Below are 25,596 nucleotides of genomic sequence, written 5' to 3'. Positions count from 1 at the left end.
TTTCCTTGAATGACATCTGGCACTGCTGGATGTGTGTCACTGCTCTTCAACAGACCCTCAACATTTCCCACCTCCTGCTTTCTTCTTTCTCCTTCTATTTTCTTCACTGAGCAGCCAGCCTCTGTGCGCCTTAACAGACAGCAACAGGTGTGTGTGTGTGGCCCGATGCATCCACCAGTGGAAACCCGAGAACTCCCGATGCTCCGGCGTGCCAAATAAACGCTGCCACCAATGTGAACTTGAGAAAAGGTGAATCTGTTCAATCCCTCAGCACTGCTATTTTGACCCGCATGCTTTGCACATGCTCAGTGGAGATCAACAGGCAGACTTTAGGAAGGGAAAAAAAGCATAGACAAGTTAAAAAACCTAAGGGAATCAAGCAAATTCCAGCATGTTTGTTTCCTTGTTCACACTGTCACGGTGTGTAGTCTGCGTAAATTGCTCTGATTGCTCAGGAGTCATGTTTCTCATAAATGTCATGCTGGGTGCTAAGTACAGGTTGAGCTACGTGTTTTTAGTGAAGCTTAGCTAACAACATGGAGAGCAAAGGAGATACAGTGTAGATGTGTGAGAACTACAACCTGATAAACCTGATAAGGGCTGATGTTGGTGCCTATCAGAGCACTTTTTGCGATCCCACGTCACAAAACCATCACAGCTAACACAGATCTAAAGAATCTCCGCACTCATGAGTGATCTGTCAACCATGAGCACCTGACTATAAATAATGAGGTTATTATTCACAGTGTTCCAACCTTATGTTAAATTTTTAAAACCTTATAGCCTTAGGAAATGGAAGAAAGGGAGTGTGGAGAAAAAAATGATAAAGGAGAACCTGACAAAGTGCGGTGACAGTGAAAAATAGAACTTGAAGTCCCAACAGAAACAAATGAGGATGTAAACAAGTAACAGAGAGTGAGACAAAGAGGAAGACTGAGAAATGTACTTTTTTTTTTAAAGCAATTTGACATTTTAGTTTTACAAAAGATATTTCAGAGGTTTCAGAGGAAAATATAATCTCAATGGCTGAATAAGAGCTGATGAGCAGACTTTCTGGTTAATGGCCAGGCTATATGAGGTCTGGCCCCAGTCTGTCGCTGCTCTGTCTATTAATCAGATCTAATACATACTAAACTAATCAATACAGTCAGCTCATTGGCGGCTCTTAAATAAGCTGTGCTTCTTTGGGGGAATGAGATAGAGAGGGAAAGAAAGAGCCAGAGTAAGAAATAAAGCAGCTTCAAATCCAACAGAAGCTCGCACAATAACAATTCATCATAGAGTCATTTCCTACAAAAGCCAGACTTCCATCATAACTGATTAAGGAGATGTTTAAATGAATGAGATTTAGATCCATGTCTCACCAACAAGCAGCCATTCAGCTTCAGAGAACAAAACCAAAATTAAGTCAATATGGAGTTATGTGCTGCTTTAGCAGGAAATGTCATACCATTCTTTGTAAATTATTCATTTGGTAATATTTTATATTAACAAACAGCTTTTTAGAGCACTCATGCATCCTATTGCAGCCAATGACAATGTGTTTTTCAAGTATACCTAGGACAGAAGCAGCCTTTTTTTTGTTCATCCTTAAGTTTCACAGGTGCAGTATAGTTCCTCTAGTTTGACTTCCTGCAGCAAGGTGTTTCAATTCCTGACCTTCACCTAGTGGGATTTAGGTCTATCGTTTTGTTTTGTGACAGTACTTAGTATTTACTTTAGATTTAGTAGAAGTTGGCAGGTAACATTTAACTAGAAAATATTTTATTCAATGGCTATCCTAGGAGGTGGTCTGGGATGGTCAAGGCCACGTCTGAAATCTCATTAGCCACCCCAGATCTGATAGGTTGTTGGTCAAGTTCATTAACACAATAAGGCGGGACAAATGCTGGTCAATCAATGAAGACAGCAGCCAGCTGATATAGGGCCAGTTTGCCATTTCCAACTACTATAGTGATGGTAGGACTGAGGCCATGAGAGCTGATCTCTAGTCAGCAGGTCTTGAAATCAAAAGTACGTGCTGGCCATCAGTACTCCCACAGTAGTTTGTTGTCAGTTTTGTTTAATAGCATTTTACTGTGTCATGTAGGTAATTATTTGTATTTAGTGTGTATAAGAGTGAGATTGTTGCTAGAATACAGGCAGTTAACCAGCCAAGTTAAACCTGTGAGCCAGGCTGGAAAGTGAGGTTTATTGTATTTCCCAGCCATTGTTAGACTGTCTAGGTCATTCAATAGACACAGTTAAAGGTGTCATGTGATGTTTTCCATTAGTTAAACTGAGTAAGAGACATCTATGGAACATAAGAGAGTTTTACTCATGCAGATGAGAAAATATGTTTATATGATTATGTATACACCATATTGTTTCTGTATTGTGTGGAAAATGTTCAGGTGCATCTTATACATGTAGATGTTTGTAGCATTGTGTACGGGATATTTAAAGTAAGTGAGGTCCATTGAGAAGTTTAAAGCAAGGCTGTAAGCTGAAGCTATTAAAGTGAAGTTCACAGTTCAGAGATAGTAGAGCTGATGCAAGCTGAGTTAATGCCACCATGATATGAATAACATTGCTGGCAACTGTTTTAAATATGTGAATAAATGTGTTGCACCAGTTTGGACCAAGAGCTTCATTCTGAACCTGTAACAGATAACAATTCACTCCACTGCAGGGAAAACAGCTCTTAGAAAATGTGTAGCCTATCCTGACCAACTCAACTCAAGTTTTATTGAACACATACACATTATCAGGACAATGGCAGTGAAATGTTTTCCCACTGTGCCCTCACCTCATCCCACCCCCCCACCCCCCAAAATTAGTGATTGAAAATAGACATATTTAAATAACCACTGCTTCCAAAAGACTGTGAAAGGTAGAACAGAAAATGTAACGTACACAAAATAGAAAACAATAGAATAGTAGCTGCATGTTAGTGCTGTCCTAGGTTGTAATATTAATTTTAATTGTTGTTGTTAGTTTAATGCTGTATTATAAAATGTTAAAACAACAACCTGGCCTTGAGTACCAACATTACAATGGATGCTAACATGAGTTTTGGAATTCAATTGATTTACCTGTGCATATGTTGAAACAATGCGATGCATTGAACATCTGTATTTACACATTTTGTTTGTCTGCCATTCATTAAAGTTTGCTATGTCATGGCCACCCCACACTAGCTCTGTGTCCCATCTTGGCCACCCCAGTCCTAGATATGCCACTGTTGGGGATACACTCCGGACATGTTGTCTTGCACTGTTTTGATGGCATGTTTGAGGACAGAATTTCCAATTATAACACTTGATGGTGAGACATCAGTAAACTGGAAGAAAACTGGAGCAAAAATATTAGAATATTTACTATTAAAACATGGTTAATCTGTTGGCTTTTGTAGAAAACAAATATGGACATCCCATTTAATCCCAATATGTTCTCTGATATATTTAAATCCATGAATATTTCATTAGAAATATTTCAGAGTAGGGATTTCTGGCACAACTGCACCTACTTCCTAGGTGCATGGAGAACAGAGGTCAAAACACCTGCAACATTTAGCAGTATAAAGAACAGATTTATAACAATTTATAAAGTTGTTATGCAATTTTCAAGTGTTGCTGGAGTTTTGAACTCTCCATAGAAGTATTTCAAACATACAGACAGGTGACAATTAAAGAAAACCAACATAAAGTGTCTTAATAAGGTGTTGGGCCACCAAGTGCCACCAGAACAGCTTCAATGTGCCTTGGCATTGATTCGACAAGTCTCTGAACTCTACTGGAGGGATGAACACCATTCTTCCAAAAGATATTCCCTCATTTGCTGTTTTGATGATGGTGGTGGAGAGCGCTGTCTCACACGTCGGTCCACAATTTTTCCTTAGATGTTCCACTGGGTTGAGATCTGGTGACTGCGAATGCCGTAGCATATGATTCACATCATTTTCATACTCATCAAACCATTCAGTGACCCCTCGTTCCCTATGGTTAAGGACATTGTCATTCTGGAAGAGACCACTCCCATCAGGATAGAAATATATCATGATAGGATAAAAGTGATCACTCAGAACAACTTGATTTGCAGTGACCCTTCCCTCTAAGGGGACAAGTGGAACCAAACCATGCCAGCAAAATGCCATTACCGAGCCACCAGATCCCCTCACTGCAGGGGTCAAGCATTCAGACCTGTACCGTTCTCTTGGTGTACGCCACACTTGCACTCACCCACTTGTCGACAATATGGTGAAGGATGACTCATCTGACCATATCACTTTTTTCCACATCTCTGTAGACCAGTGCCTATGGTTTTTGCACCACTTGACTCTCTCATGTCCTCTTCTGCTTTTCCTTTCATATCGCACTAATGCATGAGCATCACAGTCATCAAATGTGTGCTGTCAAACACAACTTCCGACCCTATGTTCTGATGTCTTTCCCATAGATCTAAATGCAGATGTCACTTTAGTCACTGTTCCTATTGAAACACCAGCCAGTTGAGTAGTCTTCGTGACTGAAGCTCCTGCCATCCGTGCCCCAACAATGAACCCTCTTTCAAAGTCACTTAGATCATTTCCTCTTGCCACCTTGAATCAAAATCAGAATCAACTGGGCCTGCTCAGCATTCTTATCCCTGCCACAGAGTATAATTGGATGTGAATTGCTTAATTGTACCATGCAGTGCACCTGTGTGGAAAGATCTGCATTCACTGTTTCTCCACTCATTTATTCAGGTTTTTCCTTTAATTTGTCACCCGTCCATAGCTTGAATCTTGACTGTTGCATCACAAAAGTAGTTGAGAACTTTCTGTAGGTGGTCATAACTGTCACACAGCTTCAAAGACAATATGCTTGATCATATTTGAGGATATTTTCACTTAGATCATTATATTAAAAGAAAACATCTTCAATATAAAAAGACAAGAAAAGATGCATTTACCATTATACTATCCCAGTTACACACACATCATGTGCCTACATATGAGCGTCCATTATGTGTGTAGGTGTGCGTATGAAAGTGTGTGTGGGTATGCATATCGGAGATGCTGACATCATGGGTCAAAATGAATAATGCACCGCACATCTGAGCTCTATACTAAAAAAAAAAAAAAAAAAGAAATAATATTCCACAGTCAAGCAAGTTTTGCCCTGCAGTACACTGCCATGGATCACAGACTCCCAAGATTTATACGGTGTTCCTATAACAAATTGGATTTTCTTGGCTTGGTTTGTATGCATATTGTTTTAGAGCGGCTTCAAATAATAGAGGCACCCATGCGTGCAAGGCCGAGACGTCCACCTCAGCAGAAGCGCTGAGAAATGGGGGACTTTTGGTCAGGGACAGAAGTAGAGCCTCTCTGATGTCCATTATCCTGTCTGATGAGACAGAGCGTACACAGGCAAGATGTAGTAGGGTGTGAAGAGGTAGAGAGGATTGTGTATGTGTGTGTTTGTGGCTGTGAGGTGAAAAATAGACAGACAGACAGACTGACAAGTGCAGATTAGGTGAAGTGAAGACATTCACCTGAAGCTAACTTAAGCCTTCTTTGTATTCCTCTAAGCTTTTAGCTCCTGACCCAGACAAACTGTTGTTTTAACCTCTGTGCTATCAATGCTGTGTCTTGTCTGATTAGATGCAAACTTATGATTTTAACTCTCATGCTACAGAAGCCCCTGAAGACAGCTACGTGATAAGGCAAGCATTTTTCTTCTGAATAGATTTCTCAGAGGTCATATTTTCATTTTTCAGATAGACTGATTTAGCCACGGGTCAATAGAGGACATGCCACAAGATAAATTCAATGAGCATTTAAGTGTTTCACAATACATCAGTAGCAGTCTGTGACAAGGTAAACCTCCCTCCCTACAACGGCTGGGAATGCCTTCCAGATCCATCAAGCTACAAGATGTCATCTCTAGACTGCAGCTGCCATGGCTGGCTGCACACAGCAAATAGAAAATCTTGTCTCTAGGACGTCTGTGGGCTCACTGAAAAACTAAAGTTCATTGAATTATTAGCAAAATGACAAATAGAATCATGTTTTTCCTAAAGTGAAAAATAGTTAAATCCTATCTTGTCAGAAAATAAGTTAGATGGGATCATTATTGAAACAATGGAGCGGTAATCATTAAAGAATTGGCGTAAAAGTGATTGATAGCATGAGCTTCACTCATATCAATATAAAATGCCCTTGATCAAGAAATTTAGCATCCAACTTCAGTGGCCTTCATGTGGGCAGCTTGCTGGTGTGACTGCATGTAACTTTGTCACTTCCTGCAAAATAGCATTCATGCTCAGCTAACTTCAACCTACATTAACTGATTTTTTTTTACCCACTTGGGGCAAACACTGATGTATTATCACCTTTTAAGCTAATATGGCATAAATAGTTTAGCAAACAGTTGCTTATGTACACATCCAACAGATATGGGGCAGCATTAGCATTTGTTTTGGGTTTGTGTCCACCTGATGAAAGAAAGTCCAATAATCTCTCTCCTTTCAGCTCTCTTTTGCTCTGCATCGACTTTCTGAGAAAAATATCTGGCTTTAGCTGCTAAATGCTCCTTCACCTGCTAGTAGTGGCCAACTTTGTCTGTCTGCTGTTTGGTATCGGGCAGGTAGTGCAGAGTGGGTTTATCAGAACTTTTTATGGTTAAAATGGCTGCTTGCTGGAAATGACACTGATGAGAGCGGTGAGAGTGAACCAAAATATGTGGACTGTATAAATAAAACAATGAGCTGAAAGACACCAAAGCTACACAGAGCTGAGAGGAACTGCAGAGTCAGGTGATAACTCTCTGTGGTTTGTAACTGCACCTGACACTGTTGTTAACATAAAAAATATTGATTATAGCTGCTTGATTAATAAATAAGACAGGATTAATCATGTTTGCAAACAATGCTAACTGGTTTCAAGAAGAAAACCATTATGGCCACAGAGCTGACAACAAAGAGAACCATTTTGCCATTAAATGAAAATGAACTCACTGACCAGAGGGACACTCAAAATGCTAAGAGTCTCACAGTCTGCACCTTTTTCAGTCCTCAGTTGATTAATGAAGGTAATTATTTGGGTTGAGAGTCCACTCACGCCGACACTGCTGCTCCTTCTGGGATTCTACTGCTAAGTCTGTCTGGACCTTCACAGCAACACACTGCACAATACAATTCTGAAAGTGAAATCAATTCATTTACAACACAAGTTAGACATCTTTATATTATTGTTTGTGACAAGAAACTTGATGCATACAGTATGAAACGATGTTGAGCAAGTGCATTTAGAGGCAATAATTCAAACGAGGCATTGATTTTGATTGTATAATGCTTGCATAATTGAAACAGTATACAGTATATCATTTTGATTTGTACTGTAAGACACAGAAAGCCACTGCCTAACTCACAGCAAAATAATTCATAGTCCGAGTGGAAAAAAATACAATACCAGGTAACTTATAGCTTTTACATAGGCGGGGTAACTGGGTAGTTTTTCCACAGTGATATGGAGTATTTTAGGAATGAACAGGTTAAATATAAAAGACAATCCTATGGCCACAAACTAGCTGCAATGGCAAAAAGCCTTTTCCCATCACTTTCATAATTTATGGGTATTTCAAAACCTTTTCAACACCAGTTCAAGGCAGAAGACACAGAATAATGCAAAGATACTGTAAGACAACCCTCTTTCTAGGAAATAAAGGAGCTCTGAATGCCAAAGACCTTTTCTCCAGGCAGGAGTCACTTCACTGATTGCCTTAATAAAATACTTATCACTATTTTTTTATTATAATGTAATCCATTTCAATCATTTTTCTGCTATATATTATCACAAATTTAGTATTTACTAACGAGTTCTTTTTTTCTTCAAAACCAACATCATAAAATTTTGTTTATTTCTAAATCTTCATACATTTGAATTGAACTCCAGCAAGAGCTCATCCTGCATTAAATATTTAAACAAAATGTCAAAAACGTCAACTGTGATTATCAGTTAGTGTACTGCTTAACAGGGCCAACTTCAGTCAAAACTCTCACGTCATCTACAAATGAAAAGCATTGAAGCACAGTTAATGACCTGGGGTCCTGCCACCGTTACGTCAAGGTTGTGTAAATGACGGGGATGGCAGCCGGCTCACTGTCCTTCAGTAGTGATGACTGGAGAGAGCTGGATCTGCCAGAGAACACACTGTTGCTTTACTATCACAGTCTGCTCAATCAATGCAGAGGAAATCCTTCCCATTAAATTTAGCTCAAGCTGAGGGAGGTTCACCTGAGGCCGCAGGACAACGCTGCCTTTCTCTTTCCAACTCTCACTGAAGAGGCGAACTTTGCAAGGGCATCAACTACTGCAATATCGTAAATGCAGCATACCGGAATAATGTCTCGGTGACTCAGAGATGATATAGATTTCCTTTTCACGAAGAAAGAATCCACAGCACTTCTCACTTTCTATTATTACAGGTTGGGTCTTGCTCTGAGTGAGCATAGTTGAGATATCTGGGCTCATTTTCCAACAATCATGAGAAGCAATTTGCTTATATTCAAGTATAACTTCTCAGCATAATCTACCCAGCAACTTCTCCACCTGAGACTTGTATGCAACTATTTTTAGTAGATTATGGGCATGCAGCACCACTAGGATGATGGTTTTTATGTCAAGATATCAGACAAAACTGAACATTATCACCAAAATGTTTACTTTTTTCCCTACAGTACAGAACTGTTGCGGCTAACATTAAGTTTGGGCAACTAAAAACACATGTATGGTGAAGAAAATATCTTAAAAATGTTTGGTACCTTTGATATGAGGGGGAACATCCACCACCTACCCAATCTTGGCATCCTTACTTGTTCCTGCACTATATAAAGTCACACTCCTTTCTGCATTGACACTAAATTGGCAGTAAATGCTAATGCAGCTTTGTTGCATGCAGAATGAACATCATTTATAGGAGACAAATGAAGCCCTTGTGGTTTTGTTTCCTCATCATTTCAGTGTATCTGAATTGAGCATTTTCCAATTAATGTCACATTTCAAAACAGTCTGCTAACTGCCAATTACCTGACACCTGCAGAAAGAAATAATCTCCCAAAAACATGCCATAGAAACTATATTGAATTTGCTTTGTTAGTATCAAGTTAGATCAGACACTGTCAAGTTTTTATTTAACCCCTCTTCATCTACACTGACATTTGACTCCACTCGTCACACCTTCAACCAACTACATCCCAGAAGTTCAAGCAATCCTACCATCATCACAACAATCATCAAACCATAAGTTTTATAAGCATATACTCTTCATCCCTTTACACTGGTAAACTATTTGAATAACCATTGAACTTCAGATAACCACTGTTCACTACCTCAAAAATATCTAACTACAGTAGCATTGAATGTGATCTTCTCTGGCTGCACCACATTTATTTGTTTAGTATTTTTGTCCATTTAGTGTAACACTTCCTGTCTTCCACTTTAAAGCTTTATGACACTGTCCATTACTTTGACATATTAAGCTTTAGAAAATGCTGTATATTGCAATGCGGTCTCTAGTTTATCCCTATAAAAATGGTGTTAAAGTGTCACAGGTCTTATGCGGCCCCAGCTGAAGCACTGCCTTTGGTGTGGTTTAGTGCCAGGGGAGCAGAGCTGTATGTGCTGTGGAAGCATCATCTTTAAAAAGGCTAAATTTATACCCCCAGAGTCCTCGCCTTGGTATGCAGAAGGCTTCCAGAACAACATAAGACTCCAAATAAGCCCAGAGGAGCCACTGGTTGACTGCGAGCCCTGATCACCAGGTTTTAAAAAGGTGAAACAGTAGCTTACCTGGACAAACAACCCGGTTTAAAATAATCCTCTGCTCTTGTCAAGTATAGACTTAGTATCTCCAAAATGTTCAGAAACTTGGAGAATGTGACTCAATTATTATTTTCTTGCCTCAAGAACCTACTGTTAATGTTAAAACATTACAGTCACCTGAAGTTAGTTGCACCAACTGTTTTAAGTTCAAATGTTACCAAGTTATAACTTCAGTGCTTACTAAAAAGAGATTTACTATGACTAAATTAAAACAGGTTGCACTGTACAACAAGTTCTTATGTAGAATTGAGTTATTACTAAAATATTCACACCAAGTAACTGCCATGTGTAACTGTTGCATTGCTGACCGATCCAACTGACAAAACTATCGTTATCTTGCTAACGATAACAATATGCTAACAATATGACCCATTTAGATTAAAGAGCATCACAAGCAATGTGGAATATGGTCGACATATCTTACACTGTTTAATAATGATGTGAACAGTAAAGATTTAATTTTTTTATTTAACAAAAATAACAATATACCTCAAATTACAAAATGTCAATGTTAAACTTAGCATAAAAATATATTTCAGACTCATTCTAGCTTAACTGTACTAACTCTGACACACATATTTCTCCATGTATGCATGCTGTATACAAAAAAGCATTGCCAGTTCAGTTTAATACATTGTTTAGCCCCCTAAAACCGTTACTTTTGGAAGTTGTGTTACAGCTTGTGATGCTAGGGTGACTTCATGTTTACATAGCTGATTAGCTTTTGATTGTACAGTGCTACCAGTGTTTTTTTAAGAAACCAATTCACTCATTACCTAAGTCTTTACTAGCTAAGACATGGTTACAAGGTGTTCACCTGACAATGACAATGCACTCCTGTGTCATAAAGCTACAATATTTCTTCATTGTTTTAGTTATAAGATTCAACAAATAAGTGACTGCACATCATTATTGGATCCCACAGCAATTACCGCTAAGTGTTCTTATAGTTAGCACACTGAGCTTGTGCAGATTTTATGATTCCTGCATATATTAAAGCCAAAACAATGTTGCTTGAATCTCCAGCGTCCTGTGCAGTACAGGCCAAAGCTGTACACTGATTCTTTTTGAAGGTAAGCCCAGCAGCATTTGTTTGGAAACTAAATACTACCAAAAAAAACAAGCCTAATCTGAGCTTAATCTTGAGCTGACAAAGCCACAACATTCCTGTCAGGTTTAATCAAAATCTAAGGAGAGTTAGAGAGCTGACCAAGAAAAGTCATTTCTCAGTGATCACAATTTTTTTGCCATTTGCCACGTGTTAAGTATTAAATGTAAACATCTACACCTACAAACAGAAAGGTAGCCGACACTATAAAGTTATGGGAGGGGACACCGTCTCCACCTTGCAGCAGAGGTGTAACATTTTCCTCCTCTCACTTGCTTTTCATTGCCGTTTCCTTTGACAGAGAAGCTCTCATCGCTGCCAGCTTTCCCAACGTTACACATCAACAGCAAGGAGAAACCGTGTCCGTGCTGAAATTGAATCACAATGCCAGGACCTCTGTCACCACCTGACAGTAGTATCATGTACAAGCATGGTTTGGGTTACAGATACAATATTAACCATTTGAAATCCATTTTCACTGAATATTTCTTATGAATATAAAGTTATTAAGGTCTTAACAGCTGGAAAATACCACCACAAGTTATCCAGTAACTAATTTCCTTTAAAACTGAAGCTAAAAGTCCAAAAACAAGGTTATAAATGTAGCTGGTAGCTACTGTTGTACTCAGGCTTATTCCATAATGTTCAACAGATTCTAATGTAATGAATTTCAATTAGCACTCTTATTTTAGGGCTTCCTGTGAGGGCACGTTTCTCTCACCACTGAAGACTGATAACAAGGCTCTGTGGCCCTCAGGGGAAGACCCCCTTCTCAAATCGCTGTTGTCATCAGATAACCAGGATGCCATTTTGACAGTTGAATCTCAGATGGGTGGCATGGGTCAGCATATCACTAGCATCACAAATAGTAAGAGCTGTTAAGTGCAGAGTCCCCGCCTGCCACTAACAACCAGCCAAGCCTTCAGGGGCTCATGTATAGATTAACAATACTGTATATATATCAACATCTCAAAGCCATGAGAGAGTAATACACTGATGTAAGAGTTCAGCTGAGACACTTGAGATGTGAAAATGGATGTCAGAAAAGGTGATACTGTAGCAGCAGGAAAACATTTTTACCTTCCCTGATACAAAATGATAATTAGTCAAGAATGTATCAGTATGTTTTTGTCTTCGAATCATGTGCACAGCTAGTTTTTCTAACAAATTTTGAATGCAGGCTTTTCCAACAGTCACAAGCTACCATTGCTTTCCATTAATTTCTCTACTGTAAGAAAACCTGTGAGCACACATTGGCAGCACAGTAGCTCAGTGGTCAGCACTGTTGCCTCACAGTAAGAAGGTCTTAGGCCATCTGAACCCTGGTCCTCCCCATGTTTTCATGGGTTTCCACCGGGTGATCCAGTTTCCTTCCACCATCAAAAGATATGTAATTAATACTCCTCTAAGTGTCCCTGACCAAGACACTGTCAAAAAGAGCTGGAGTTGGTCCCTGGGCGCTGCACTGCGGCTGCCCACTGGAGTGTGTAGGATGGGTCAAATGCAGAGGACAAAATTTTGTTTCAATGTATGCGAGCGCTGAGAAATGACAATTAAAAAAAATGGTAAAGTTAATATTCTGTGATGGAATGTACTGGTAGATTTTCAACTTGTATGGAAAGGAATGGACATCAGTGCTTGCCTAAGCAAAATATAGCAAATTTTCTAAAACAAAGCATGTTTTGCAAAATAGTTGGATATTTTAAATGGGGCTGCAACTATGACTATTTTCTCGATTAATCGATTAGTTGTTGGGTCTGTAAAATGTCAGAAAATTATGAAAAATGTCAATCACAGTTTCCCAAAATGATATCCCCAAAATGTATTGCTTTGTCCAGTCCAGCAGTCCACAACTCAAAAGGTGTTCAGTTTACTGTCATAGAAGACTAAAGAAACCAGAAAATATTCATATTTAAGAAGCTGGAATTGGAGAATTTTTACCTTTTTTCTTAAAAAAATGACTCAAAACATTAATCAATTATCAAAATAGTTGGCGGTTAATTTAATAGTTGGCAACCAATCGATTAACCGACTAATGAGGGATTTGTAGTGAAAAGGCTAAAACCACTGGCATTGTTGCACATCAACACATTTAAACCAACAGAAGAAAGTCAAAAACAAACTGCTATGACATGATTAAACTTCTTTTTTATAAATCCATGCTGAATGAGACCCATTGGGGTCCTAGAGAGAGTTTCATATTTTAAATAGGACTAGAAATAAAAATCATTTGACAATTCAAACCAAAATGCACCCACAACCTTTGAGTTATTTGCAGTTAAAATCAACAAAAAAAATCTTCTCAAATGTGTCTCGGGGAAAAAATGAAGGTCTTATTCTTAACTATGTGTCATTTTACCAGGTTATCACCCCTGCTGTGCACGTTCCCTGAGTCATAACTGAGTCTTATTGCTCTCCATGCAACACCTGGGTCACAAAGCTTCACGAGGCAAGAGAGAAGAATACGTGCGCGGTCAAACCACCGCGATAGTTATTCCCACCACACCAACATACAAGCTGTCATATCATTTACAGGAGAGCTGCTGTGCATATCCACAGAGCAGGGACACCGTAAGCAATCTGCGTCAAACAACTAAAATAGTAACCGCAGAGGCTGGCTTGCGTGTGAACACAACTTACTGAAACTCTTCTCCTCAAGCAGGAGAGAATATATCCATAAAAGTAAAAAAAAAAAAGAAAATAGTAGAGGTTAATTATGTAAAAGAGGCGAGAAAATATATGCTTTTGCACAAACTGTTCCCGAGGCAAAACTGATCGATGAAGGGTAGAAATGTGTTATGAAATAGCAACAGAGTGTTTAGTCATTTTTGTCCTTGCACCTGCAGATGAGTCTCATTGAGATTCTCCACATCAAGAGTCCTGTCGACAGGTGCGCCGTGGCCGCGGGGTGCAGCATGCAACCTGCGGCAACTTCCAAAAAAATCATAATTCATGCAGGAGAGAAACCAACATTAACGCCAGAAAATGCCATTTTGAAAGAAAAACTTCCAGCATATTCTCATTCGGATCGGTGATTTGCTTAATTGACGTGCTGTCTGCCGCCTGTGAAAGCGTTAATTGGCGATTGGAAACTGAAGTGCACGGTAAGAAAACAGCTCAGCCCGCACCCGACGAATTTATCTTTACTTACAGTTCTCAAGAACTGGATCTCATCTTCCCCTTCTCCGCCCTCAGCCATGGCTGTGAAGGAGCCTGCTCAGACTCTGGAAGCCACCACTGACTGCCGGCAGAAACGCGATGCTGTGCCTCAAGCCGATATTAGCATAGAGCTCATCCACAGCCATATAGGGCAGCCCGGCCGAGCCCCCCTCCTCCTCCTCCTCCTCCTCCCTCCTCCTCCCCTGTCCTCTCCTCTCCCACCTACCTACCCCCACATCCACCCTTCCTCCTCCCTCCTCCTCATCTTCCTCCCCCTCCTCCCTGTGCCCAGACGCCAGCAGCAGCAGCAGCAGCAGCAGTGCGGACCAGCGGACGGACAGAGACGGGGCATCAGAGGACGTGCTCCCGGTATTGGTGGTGGTGGAGGTGGTGGTGATGCTGTTGGCAGCTGCTGCTCCTGCTGATCATGGAAATGATGCTCCACGGCTTAAATACTTCTACTTTTAAAATGTTTGCTCTGAAACCTTCTTTGCCAATTGAGTCAGCAGTTTTAACGACTCTCTGTCTGGCAGTGACGCATGGGTAGACTTGAATGGCAGCAATGGAGCTGAATGTTAAGTTATGAATGGCTCTATCAGTCTGTTTGCATCCACAGCACACCGTACACACCTCCCCTTCCTTCCATTCACACACACACACACACCTGACACTACACATTACTGCAAACTCTATGGACAGATAAACTTTACAGATATGTATTTCCATCTGGTTTGGGAGGGAAAACCACTTTCACTTTTATCAAATCAGGACTTGCAAGAAATAGGCTTTTTTTTGGCTTTGTATTGCTTATAAAGCATATTTAATGGCTTGCTTAATTGATTTTTTGCTTACATTAGGCTATATTTATACACGCTCTTATGTTATTTTGCCCACTTCCATATTTACTTACTTGAGTGTGTACTTGCTTGCTTTTTCCCTGACTTGCTAATTTAATAGAAATGTGATCAAACAGACCTTGAAACTTGCAAGCTCAGGTTGTTTTTAGAAAATCTTCAAGTAAAGTTTGTTGTTGATCCACAATCAAGCCATGAATGTATTTTTCTCATTGCAATAATAGAAAGTCTAATTTGGCCATCAATTAGGCTGGAGCCCTAATTGACTCCAGCCTAAGATGTGAGTGTAAGTGTCAGCTGCAATGAATAATAAAAGGAACTGTGTTTTTATTATTCTATTCTATTATTAGTCTATAAAGCAGCATGTTGCTGTTCATGTATTCACCTGTTACTAGCCATAAATGACTTCAGGCAGGGTGCTGATTTAATTTGAGGAATGTTAAACTATAAAATATACTTTTTCTCAATTACAAAGAATTAAGAAAGATGCTGCAGGTCATTTATATAAATAGGCTTCAATGTAGAATTTTCATGCAAAACACCAATAAATACCGTTAGTCAGGTGTCAATACTACATTTTTCCTTATCCACTCATCTGGAAATACAGGAGATAAGACATCTGCAAAATTATAATCAGGGTTACTGCCAAAGACCTTGCTGACATCTAGTGGTCATCTAGTAAAGTCCCATTGTAACTGAGTATACTGCAGAAATATTGTATGTACTGTAGACTAGGTATGTTTTGGTGTAGCTATATGTCTGTGCACTTGTGTTCATTGTGCCTTTTATTAAACTGAAACACCGTAATAACATAATGAGACATTATGTGCATCTCACTGATACATCAGATCTGTTGCTCAGTCAAAGTATCATTTTCATTGCCTTTGAACTAGAGCTGCAGTAATTAGTCCACTGATAGAAAATTAATCAGCAACTATTTTGATAAATAATAATTTTAGTAATTTTTCAAGCAAGAATGCCAAACAAAATGTGCTGGTTTCAACTTCTTTAATGTGATGATTTATTCCTTTTCTTTGTCATACATGATAGTAAACTGATTACATTTGTGTTTTGGACAGAAAAATCAAGAAATGTGAAGATGTAACCTTTGACTCTGGAAAAACGTTAGTGTTTGCTATCATTTTGTTCTGTCATTAATCGAAAGACTAATCCTCAGAGTGATCGATATATAATGAATGATAATAAAATTATAACAATGATACAAATAAATAATATAAACATTAATATAAAATCATTAGTTACAGCCCAACTTTGAACTCTGTGTATGAGAATCAAACTACACTTTTCTTTAAGCTTCAGATGTAAACATTTACTCTGTTACTGTCTCCATCTCTTGTCGAGTATTTAAGTGATAACCTGCGTTGTAATCTGTAACAGAATTAACATTACTGAGGGTTAACAGCAGTTAATCCCAAATATTCATTCCCAGTTGCTTTTGGATAACTTAACTTCCTGTATCAATAGAGTTAATAATGTTTATGAAATGATGGGAACATTAGATTTACATTTGTCTACATTGTAGTCTTTTGTGTATAACCTTAATGCATCTTTTAAATTAAAAAAAAAAACAAACAATATACTTATTGTTGTGGTTTCAATGACATTAACAGCTGTTTATTCTGTAATCCATCAGAGACAGCTGGGCAGTGGGTCAGATTAGCCTGCATGCACTGACCAGTGTGCAGCTCAGCGTGGTGCACAGCTGACCTACATAGAGTCCACAGTCAGTAGATTGCTGGAAGGTAGATTTGACTTACATATCTCATGATAGCCCTTCATGAAACCTAACAGGCTAACAGAAACTCCTGCAGAACTAAATTAATACTGCTTTGCCATGGTATTACACCTACAGTATGTGTAAGGAGGTAAGGAGGATTAGATTTATTAGTGCCAAATCCTCATTGAGCCTACCGTCTGTCTCTTTATTTGCTCCCCTTTCCGTACCTGTCAGTCCTCAGGGGGGGACTAGTGGTAGATATTTTTATCTGCTGAGCCAATGGGAGTCCTCCAAATCCCAGCTGACAGCACTGATTGGGTGAAGCTCCTGTCTGTCATTGCAGTGTGCAGGCGGTTGTCATCTGTCACCTGAGTGTCACTCCAAGTGCAACAGAGGAGAAACCTGCTGCTGCACGAAGTACAGTAAGTGAATGCTACTTTTGTTTTTCTTTTTTCACTATTATATGATGGAATTTCAAAAAACCAATGTGAACATTAGTTAAGTATTTGAAAAGCTATGTCGGTGAGAAATTTTCAACATGCTGTGATGACTTTTTCCACGTGTCTTTTTGAAGTTTAAATGTGTGGACAAATTGTATAGTTTATGATATCAGCGAAATGATAATTAAAGTTATAAACTGTATTAATACAAGTTGGTTTATTCTTTGATCCAGGAGTTGCAAAACAATGTTTCATGTTTTTCTCAGTTGATTATTCCTTGTCCTACATAATAGAAGAACATTGTGAAGAGGATCAAGACATCAAGACATTTGTTTCACATCATGCATTTTATCTTTGCACAATCTGTACTGTTTGTCTGTTAGTGATGCAATAGTGTTTGTGTGTTTCAGCTCCAGTCTTTTATTGCACTCAGCAGTAGTTTTCACTCTTATGCACACATACACTGTTTAAGATTTTTATGATTTTTATGTTTTGTCTAGTTATCTTAAACCCAGAGAGAAAAAAACATCTCATTCTGCTGTATATACTGTTTTGGTTTTTTTTTATTTATATGGATTTAGTTATTAAACGTGAAATTTCATTATCTGCAAGTTGCCACATGCATATACGCTTGTTTAAAACAAGTCTGAATTTTTTCCCTCTCTTTTTGTGTCAGGATTCACAAGCTGTACAGTGATGACTGAGATGTCAGTTATCTAAACTCAAAGAAGCAGCTGGTGTTGTGCAGTAAAGGAACCATCACCTGCTTTATCCGTTATAATCACATAACATCATGAAGGGCACTCACACCACCTTGCCCCTCTACATCCCCATCAGCGAGAGGACCTGTGTGAGTCCATCCCTCTCCCTCTGCAGGGGCCCAGCTTCCCCCTCTAATGCCCCTCTCAGCTACCACCCAGGACTAAGTGCAAAATGCAAGGAGGAGGGTCCAGCTGAGACAGTAAAGCTGGGTCAAGCAGACAAATACGGCCTTACAGACTTTAAAGAAACCCTTAAAGCATTGGATGACTCCTCCAAGATCCACTGGCTGACAGAGTTGTTACTGCTGTATTCAGAGTGCCAGGCTTTCATGAACATGGGCAACCAACAGGGAATGAGGATTAAACCGAACTTTCATAGACATGCAGAGAGCTGGAACACATTACCAAAATCTCCCAGATTCCAGATCCCTCGGAAGAGAAGGAGAAGAACGGAGGGGCTAGTTTATGCTGGAACCCTCCAGCATAACCTCAAGATGACACCCGGGACTCCACGGGTGCCTACAAAAGCTAGAAGGCTAACAAAGCTCCGGATAACGAGCTCTCCTATGTTTGGGGACTCAGAGGAAGAGAGGGCCTTCATTTGTACTCCTGCTGCAAGGAGAAAGAGAGTTTTGGGGAAAGAAAGAGAAGAGAGAAGTGCTTCAAAGTTTGAAGAGAGGAAGAGGAGTCCACAGGGCTCATGGAGAGGGAAGCTGTCTGTGCCCTCTTCTGCAGATTTTCCCAAATGTTTCAGCAAAAAAGGCCCTTTCTGTCACAGAGAGGATTTATCTGTAAAGGGAGAATGTGCTCCTGCTGACTCAGATACTGACCTTTCTGAATATGACAACGACGTGTACTCAATGTATATGTCCCCCACTAGTTTTGAGCCACAAAGGAGGACAGAGGACAGTGATGTGAAAACTCCAAAAGCCCAGATCACCCAGGCAGCAAGAGAAAAACATGAGGAAGAAAAAGCAGAAGGTATAGCGGAAACAGCCTCTCAGCAGAGTTTCGATGAGATGGGGAAGAGGGCTGCAGAACGACGAGTCATGGGCAAGATTGAGGAGGTGGAAGGGATCATACAACGGGTGAGTCTCTCCAGTTCTGACTGGATCAAAGGAGGCAGCAAAGGGGGAGATGAAACTCAGTCCATCTCAGATGGATGTCTGGGTGACGGGGTCACATTAGAAGGTTTGCAGCAGCTCCAAATCCTGCAGCAGAGATGCGAGGCTGAATTCAGTGCTGATCCCCAGTTGGAGACCCAGGACAAGGGGTGCAATGAAGACAAGCCTCCACTGGTCGAGGAGCTTCGTGCCCTGGGCGAAGCCCTGAGCCAGAGTCTACACCAGGCCCTGAGGATGGAGCGAGAGAGAAAAGACTGGAGGCCGGCAAAAGCACAGAGTGAACTTTTCACAGAAGCCAAGAAGAGCCTCTTGGGATCATCAAGAAGGCCTCTGAATCTACCACCATACCCTCACCGCTGTTCAACAGTGCCAAACAATTCCTCATCACCCTCTCTTTCAACTAGTGCTGCAATCACCCCTATGCCATCACCATCTCTGTCCGCAATCCTGGATGTTTCCTCGAAAAAATCTTACAGTTTTGAAGGCATATCCCCAAACCATTCACCTCTGTTTACGTCCAGGCTGAGTCTGACTGATCAGCAAGAAGAAGAAATCTCTGATCATCATATAGAGTGGACAAGATCAGTAGGAGACAGTTTGTTCCCTTGGGGGTCTGGAAGTGCCACCACATTCATGGGTGGGACAGAAAATGATCAGAGTAAGAGGGGGGAAAACTTGGCCCAGGAGAACCTGAATCAGATGCAGACAGACAGATGTATCCGTGAGACAGAGGCCAGTGAGGATTATCTGCTTTCTTCAGGTAAAAATGCTAACAATGCTAATTTGACAACAACAGACAACAACTTTCACTTCTATGTGTTGTTGTTTTACAAAACCCTGCAAATGAATTGAATCCAAGCTAAAACACAATGAGTTATTGAAGGTTTTGTTTCACACGTTGAAGAGTTGGCCAATGCACAATATTTTAAACCCTCATATGACCAACTCAGCTATCTTACAGCCTTCCTGAGTTGTCAGATCACGTGAACACTTGCAAGTCCTTAACATGGGAAACTTTCTGAATCTTCCCTTCCATCCAACATAGTGTGAATGCGACATAATCTCCTAGGTTGGTGCTAATTATAGGGAAATATTCCATGGCAGTTATTTGAATTAAGTTTTGTCTCACATTAATATTGTGATATTACTTTCAACCATATACCCCAGTCACTTGAAACCTGGTGTTTTCTAACACACGGTGTAGTCTATAAGTATATAGTCCATTTTTACTGTTACACTTTTCCCTGTAATTGATCAAGAAAAGCTACATTTGATCAAATTTTGTTACTCAATTTTGAGCCAACAGGTTGTTTAACAGCAGCCAGTTTTCTCCAGAAGTCACCGTATTGGTTAATTTCAAATTCAGTTCACTATTATGGAAGATTTTATGAAGTATTTTAAAGGATTTCATAGCATAGCTGTCACACTGGGTTCAGCCTCCACCATACGTGTTTCATTAAGTGCTCCATGGTCGTTCAGGGTATGGTGGATTAAGGAGGACAAAATATGTTTTCAGCGGTGTTACAGGGTGAAAAAGGATGTGTGTTTGCATAACAGCGGAACATCGACTTTCACTGGTTGGTTAGTGAAGTGAACAGAAGACGAAGAGCGGATGACTTTAAAGGTGGTGCATGCTGACTCCTGACTGTCAGATTTACACATTGATTTTAGCTGCTCTGATTTTAGTACCTTGACCTCAGCCTGGTGGTGTCTGGTCTCGTCCGCTCCTGTAGTCTCCTCTGGGGTCGATGAACACACACACACACACTTTTTCTTTTGCTTCCTGTCTCTCATCACAGCTGGTGAAGCAGGCCTGAAGGATGTGTGGTAGTCTGTAAATAATGACCCCTCGCTGGTTTGACATACCACTACATCTGTGTGTGTGTGTGTGTGTGTGTGTGTGGGATGCGTTTATGTGTGTGTATTCACTCAGGCATGAAGAACTAGGTGAGCACCTGACGTGGATAGTCCCGGTTGCACTGGTTTGGCACTGATCCGAGACAGCTAGAGTTTCATTTTAAAGAACAAAAAATGTATATGTATATGTGTGTGTGTGTGTGTGTGTGTGTGTGTGTGTGTGTGTGTGTGTGTGTGTGTGTGTGTGTGTGTGTGCTCACATGACTCAGAGGAGACTATGGGACACGTGCCTGTGATGAGAATTAAGCATGTTGGATTCCTTTGTGCATCGATGCAGCCTTTTACCGGAAACAATACATTCAGCTGTGTTTAAAATGAAAATGCAGTGTTGCAAGCAGCTCTCACCTCTTGCATGTTGGGGTATGTTGTTCCACTATGGTACATATGGCAGCACAACATACATGATGCAGCAATTGTGTTTTCATGTTGGCATCTGTGTCTCTATTTGTGTGTTAAAACATTATAAAAACGCAATAACTGAAGAGCAACACAGAAGAGAAACTGAATTAATAACACACACTGTAGGGCTGGGCAGTATCCCACAGATCAATACATATTTAGTGCTCTGTTGAGTATTTATGGCAGCAGGATGGTGTATGTGAGAATAATATAGAATATTGCCACCCTTATCCTTATCCTTTGACAATATATATATATTAAAATATGGTAAAGATTACATATAAAAATAATCAAGTCTTTACATGTGTAAAACTTAAACAACTCAGAACAATTTGCTCAGAATCATTTTAGACAACAGAATTTTGTGAAACGATGGCGCAATTTAGTCATTTTATCACAATACGAATCCAGTGAAAGTTAACATACTCACACTGCAGGTTTCCGTCACAAAGTGGATGATATTGTACAAATTGTGGAGCATTATGATATAGAAATATTTGCAAATGAATGCACTTGCAGTAAGCAGAATCTGGCATTCAGTGAGATCAGGAAAGTCTGATGGCCCTTCCTCACTTTCAAGAAATTAAAGCCGCCCCAGCCTGGGCAGCGGGACGCCGGTCTGTCCAAATAGGATTAATGCTCTGAGCCTTGAGAAATCTTTAGAGGATGGTGATTAGGGTGAGAAGAAGAAAGACATGCAGCGTCCTCTGAGGGCCGCTTTCAAACTACAGTGTTCTGTTCAGTTTGGTCAAATTGAGGACAGATAGCACATTTCCATGAACTGTTTAATCTGGCTTTGAGAATGGTTACGTGTCCACTGGAAGTTACACAACTGAAATCTCTGTTGGCGCTCTTATCTGAAATGATACTGACATACAGTATTTACTGTAGAATAGCATACACTCTGTATCCTGGAGGTGAAAGGAGACACACTTCTCTCCTCAAGGTTGGGCTGCCTTTGACTACATCTGGTAGTAGCTCTTTTTTTTTTTTTTAATCTAAAGTGCTCTACAGGAGCATTTGTGCATACAGTGCATTTTTAGCTTGACCACTGTGAGAATTGAGCTCCAGTAGTGTTAGAGCTACTCTTAAATGTCTCATCCCACTGTGGCAACTCAGGCCATTGCTTGATAAAAATGAACAAATGAATAGTTTACTTGCTTAAATAATGAATCCCAAATGAAATTTAAAACATGTTTTGTGTGATAATTGTAGTGATTATTGACATTAATGAACCCTCAACTTACCACACAACACATCATCTGTCATACTGTATAACCACATATGTGATCGATAGGCATTGTATCGCTTATCATTCATGAAAAAAAAATCTGTAGAAAGCTAAATCTGCACCCTGACATCTGCTCCCATGCATGTGTATGTTGCTGTATGTGCATGGTGTATATATTTATCAGTGGATAATCAGTGTCTTTTAGCTTTTAGTATTCAGATTCTGCTTTTGTGCCTGTTTTTTATTCTGCACTTTACAGGATTTGGATTTATGCGTTTTCACTCAAAAAAATGGAGGCATATATATTAAAAATATAATCAGATTACTGCAACAGCAAAGGCTACATCTTAATCTGGTGTATTTTCTTCAACATAATGGTTTCATAAATCAGAATCAGTTAGAAATTAATGAGAATTTTGGTGTGCATACCACATACATGTGACCACAACGTCTGTGCTTCACTTCTGGCTGTACACCTTTGTTGCATGTCATACCCCTCTCTCTACCCCTGTTTCCTGTCTATCAGCTGTCAAATGCAGGCAGAAATATTTTTTTTAAAGGAATGAATCCCCAGTATCACTGTATGTCAGGTTTAAACTAAACTTTGACAACCAGGATGCTAAAGTTGCTTTGTGTCTTGAAGTGGCAGGTTTTTCTATTTTCTATTCTTAGCTGAAGTTCCTTCTTATATCCTCATGGTGACACTATAGTTTAACACGCAAAATTTACACTACATGACTATAAGGATCAGTTTGTCTTTTAAAGGATTTCTGTGTTGTTTACTTTAGTGTTCAGTTTTATTTAAAGGCAGGTTTCCAGTCTTAACTGTGAACAATGATACTATATGTAGCAGATGTATGATTTAAAAGTTGCCCAAATCAGAACTAAAAATGTCATGTTCATGCTGTCATTAAAACACTGTGGCGCAATTGGGTCACTTTCATGTGCATGCTGAGATGTCCCAGTGATATTAATTCTGCTCTAATTGTTATTTGTCTCTCCAGATGAGGCTCTGCAGAGACAGGAGGAGATCTGGCAGCAGGAAGTGGAGGAGTCTCTCTCCTTCTGCAGGTCACTTTCTCATCCATCCAGACCGAAACACGTTGACTTCTTGCGCATCACTGCCCCCGAGGATGACATCACTGACACACCCACAACCACGCCCGTCCCCCCAGAGTTTAGGGTGAGTAGCATGAAAAATTTAGATAAGTGGTTTTAAAACGATATGAGCTAAATGAGCTGCTGTAGTGTTTGACTAAAATGACATTAGCTTATCTTTACCTGCTGGAATGACATACGCAAGCACTTTTTCCCCAAAGTGGCATGATGGTTAACAATGTCAACTCACAACAATAAGTTCCTGAGTTCAATAATCACTGTTTTGTTTTTATTTTGGGATGAGTCCAAAAACCTGAGGTCACATGACTTTAAGTGTAAATTTGAGGGCAGAGTATGTTGGATAAAGTGCAGTATATTGTATGTTTCTGATTCAGAGAATTCAGAGAATTTATCTGTGCTTGTTTTGAAATTAAATAGCAGATTATAGAAATAAGTAGCACAAAAATCTTTGTAGTTTAAAGATTTAAGGATTTCTAAAAAATTACTTTGCGATGATCAGCAACTTATTTGAATTTCCTGCACATTTTTCTGTCATCTTCCATTAATTTTCTGAGCTGTGTGCTCATCATAAGAGGACCTTGTTGGCTGTAAACTGCAGTGACCAGTGTTTTCTTGCAGCAGGAGACACAACATTCACTGAATCCGCTCTTTTTTTAAAAAGTGGGTCATTTATTTTTGTGAAACCAAGAGGAAATAAAAGACGTGTATCACCATTAAAAGTTTTAGAAAGTGTAATTTTCCCTTTTACTTGCAACGCTTCCTCAGCTGCACTTACTATACATTCTGCATGTGCTGTTATCGAAAAATTAGAAAGTGGGGATGTAAATATAAATATAAAATGTCAAATAAAAACTATAATAAGTTAAAAGACAAGATTCATACAATCACAAGAGAACTAGAAAGTCCTGTTCCAGTGTTTTGCAGTTTACAGTTGAGAGTTTGAACTTGATTCAGATGCACTTTTGTCAGGAGAGAAGCTGCTCTCTATATATTATTTTAACAAAAATATCCTCATAATATCTCTGTGTCTGCAGTCAATATCTGAACCTAGTCCTCATCTGAATGATACTGCAGCATCATGACACTGACTTACATTTTCACACTACAGTCAAGACCGCTCTCTTACTTCATGACTTCTGAGCTCTGTGCTGTAGGTCAAGGTTCAAGAAATGACCTCATGCACTGATACTGTACGACAAAGAGTGCCGTGTTCATTGTTCTTACATAACAGAAGGGATTTAATGCAGCTTTGTAGATGCATTGTATAATGTATCTGTATTAGTATGAAATGCTTTCCCTCTGTATGCACGCATGTGTGGAGCTGTTGTCCTGCGCTAAAACTTGAGACAAATGACAAGGAGACACATTATATGAGCAAAATATCTTGAGAGTATTAATGTAATTATTATAATAATATGATTTGTATATCACCTTTCATGCAGCCCAAAGTGCTTCATAAGACAGGACTAAAAAGGGGAAACTAAATTAAGCAGAAACAATGATCAAGAATAACAAATAAAATGTTTGAGAAGAGTTTAAAATAACTTTAGAGGGTAAAATATTTCTAAAGATTAACGAAATACCTCTCAACAACAGGACAATTCAAAGCGCTTTGCAAAAAACATAAAAGGCGTTAAGACGAAATGTAAAAGAAACACAAGATATTATAAAAAGACAAATTTAAATAGAGTTAAATATAAACTAAAAATAAGATAAAATAGAATAAGACAGATAACAGATAAAACAGGAGAATTTACACAGGTTTCTCTCTCTATAATCAGTCCTCCTGCTTATACTGGCCATTAGAAGATCTTCTTCAAATACCCTTACAATGTAAATGATGGGAGACAAAATCCACAGTCGTTGTTTTGAGCAAAAATGTAGTTAAAAGTTTATCTG

The 25,596-nt window shown here is 39.4% G+C and overlaps 2 protein-coding genes across 8 annotated transcripts in view; one reads left to right on the top strand and one right to left on the bottom strand.

Moving 5' to 3' along the window:
• The window catches only part of ryr3 (ryanodine receptor 3), a 120,767-nt gene extending 106,438 nt beyond the window's left edge, over positions 1 to 14,329 (bottom strand). For all 7 annotated transcript variants that reach the window (XM_044377105.1, XM_044377108.1, XM_044377107.1 and 4 more), the window contains exon 1: positions 14,107 to 14,329. In XM_044377105.1, coding sequence (XP_044233040.1) covers positions 14,107 to 14,154 — 48 coding nt within the window. In that variant the 5' untranslated portion in view covers positions 14,155 to 14,329. The remainder of the gene's footprint in view (positions 1 to 14,106) is intronic.
• A 2,612-nt stretch (positions 14,330 to 16,941) lies between these two features.
• Positions 16,942 to 25,596, top strand: part of fmn1 (formin 1) — a 33,640-nt gene continuing 24,985 nt past the window's right edge. The window contains exons 1-3 of the mRNA XM_044329524.1: positions 16,942 to 17,128; positions 17,823 to 19,791; positions 23,583 to 23,761. Coding sequence (XP_044185459.1) covers positions 17,940 to 19,791; positions 23,583 to 23,761 — 2,031 coding nt within the window. The 5' untranslated portion in view covers positions 16,942 to 17,128; positions 17,823 to 17,939. The remainder of the gene's footprint in view (positions 17,129 to 17,822; positions 19,792 to 23,582; positions 23,762 to 25,596) is intronic.

Source organism: Thunnus albacares, chromosome 16 (genome assembly GCF_914725855.1).
Source record: "Thunnus albacares chromosome 16, fThuAlb1.1, whole genome shotgun sequence".
NCBI classification, from domain to species: Eukaryota; Metazoa; Chordata; class Actinopteri; order Scombriformes; family Scombridae; genus Thunnus; species Thunnus albacares.
This window is presented reverse-complemented; position numbering and strand designations above follow the sequence as displayed.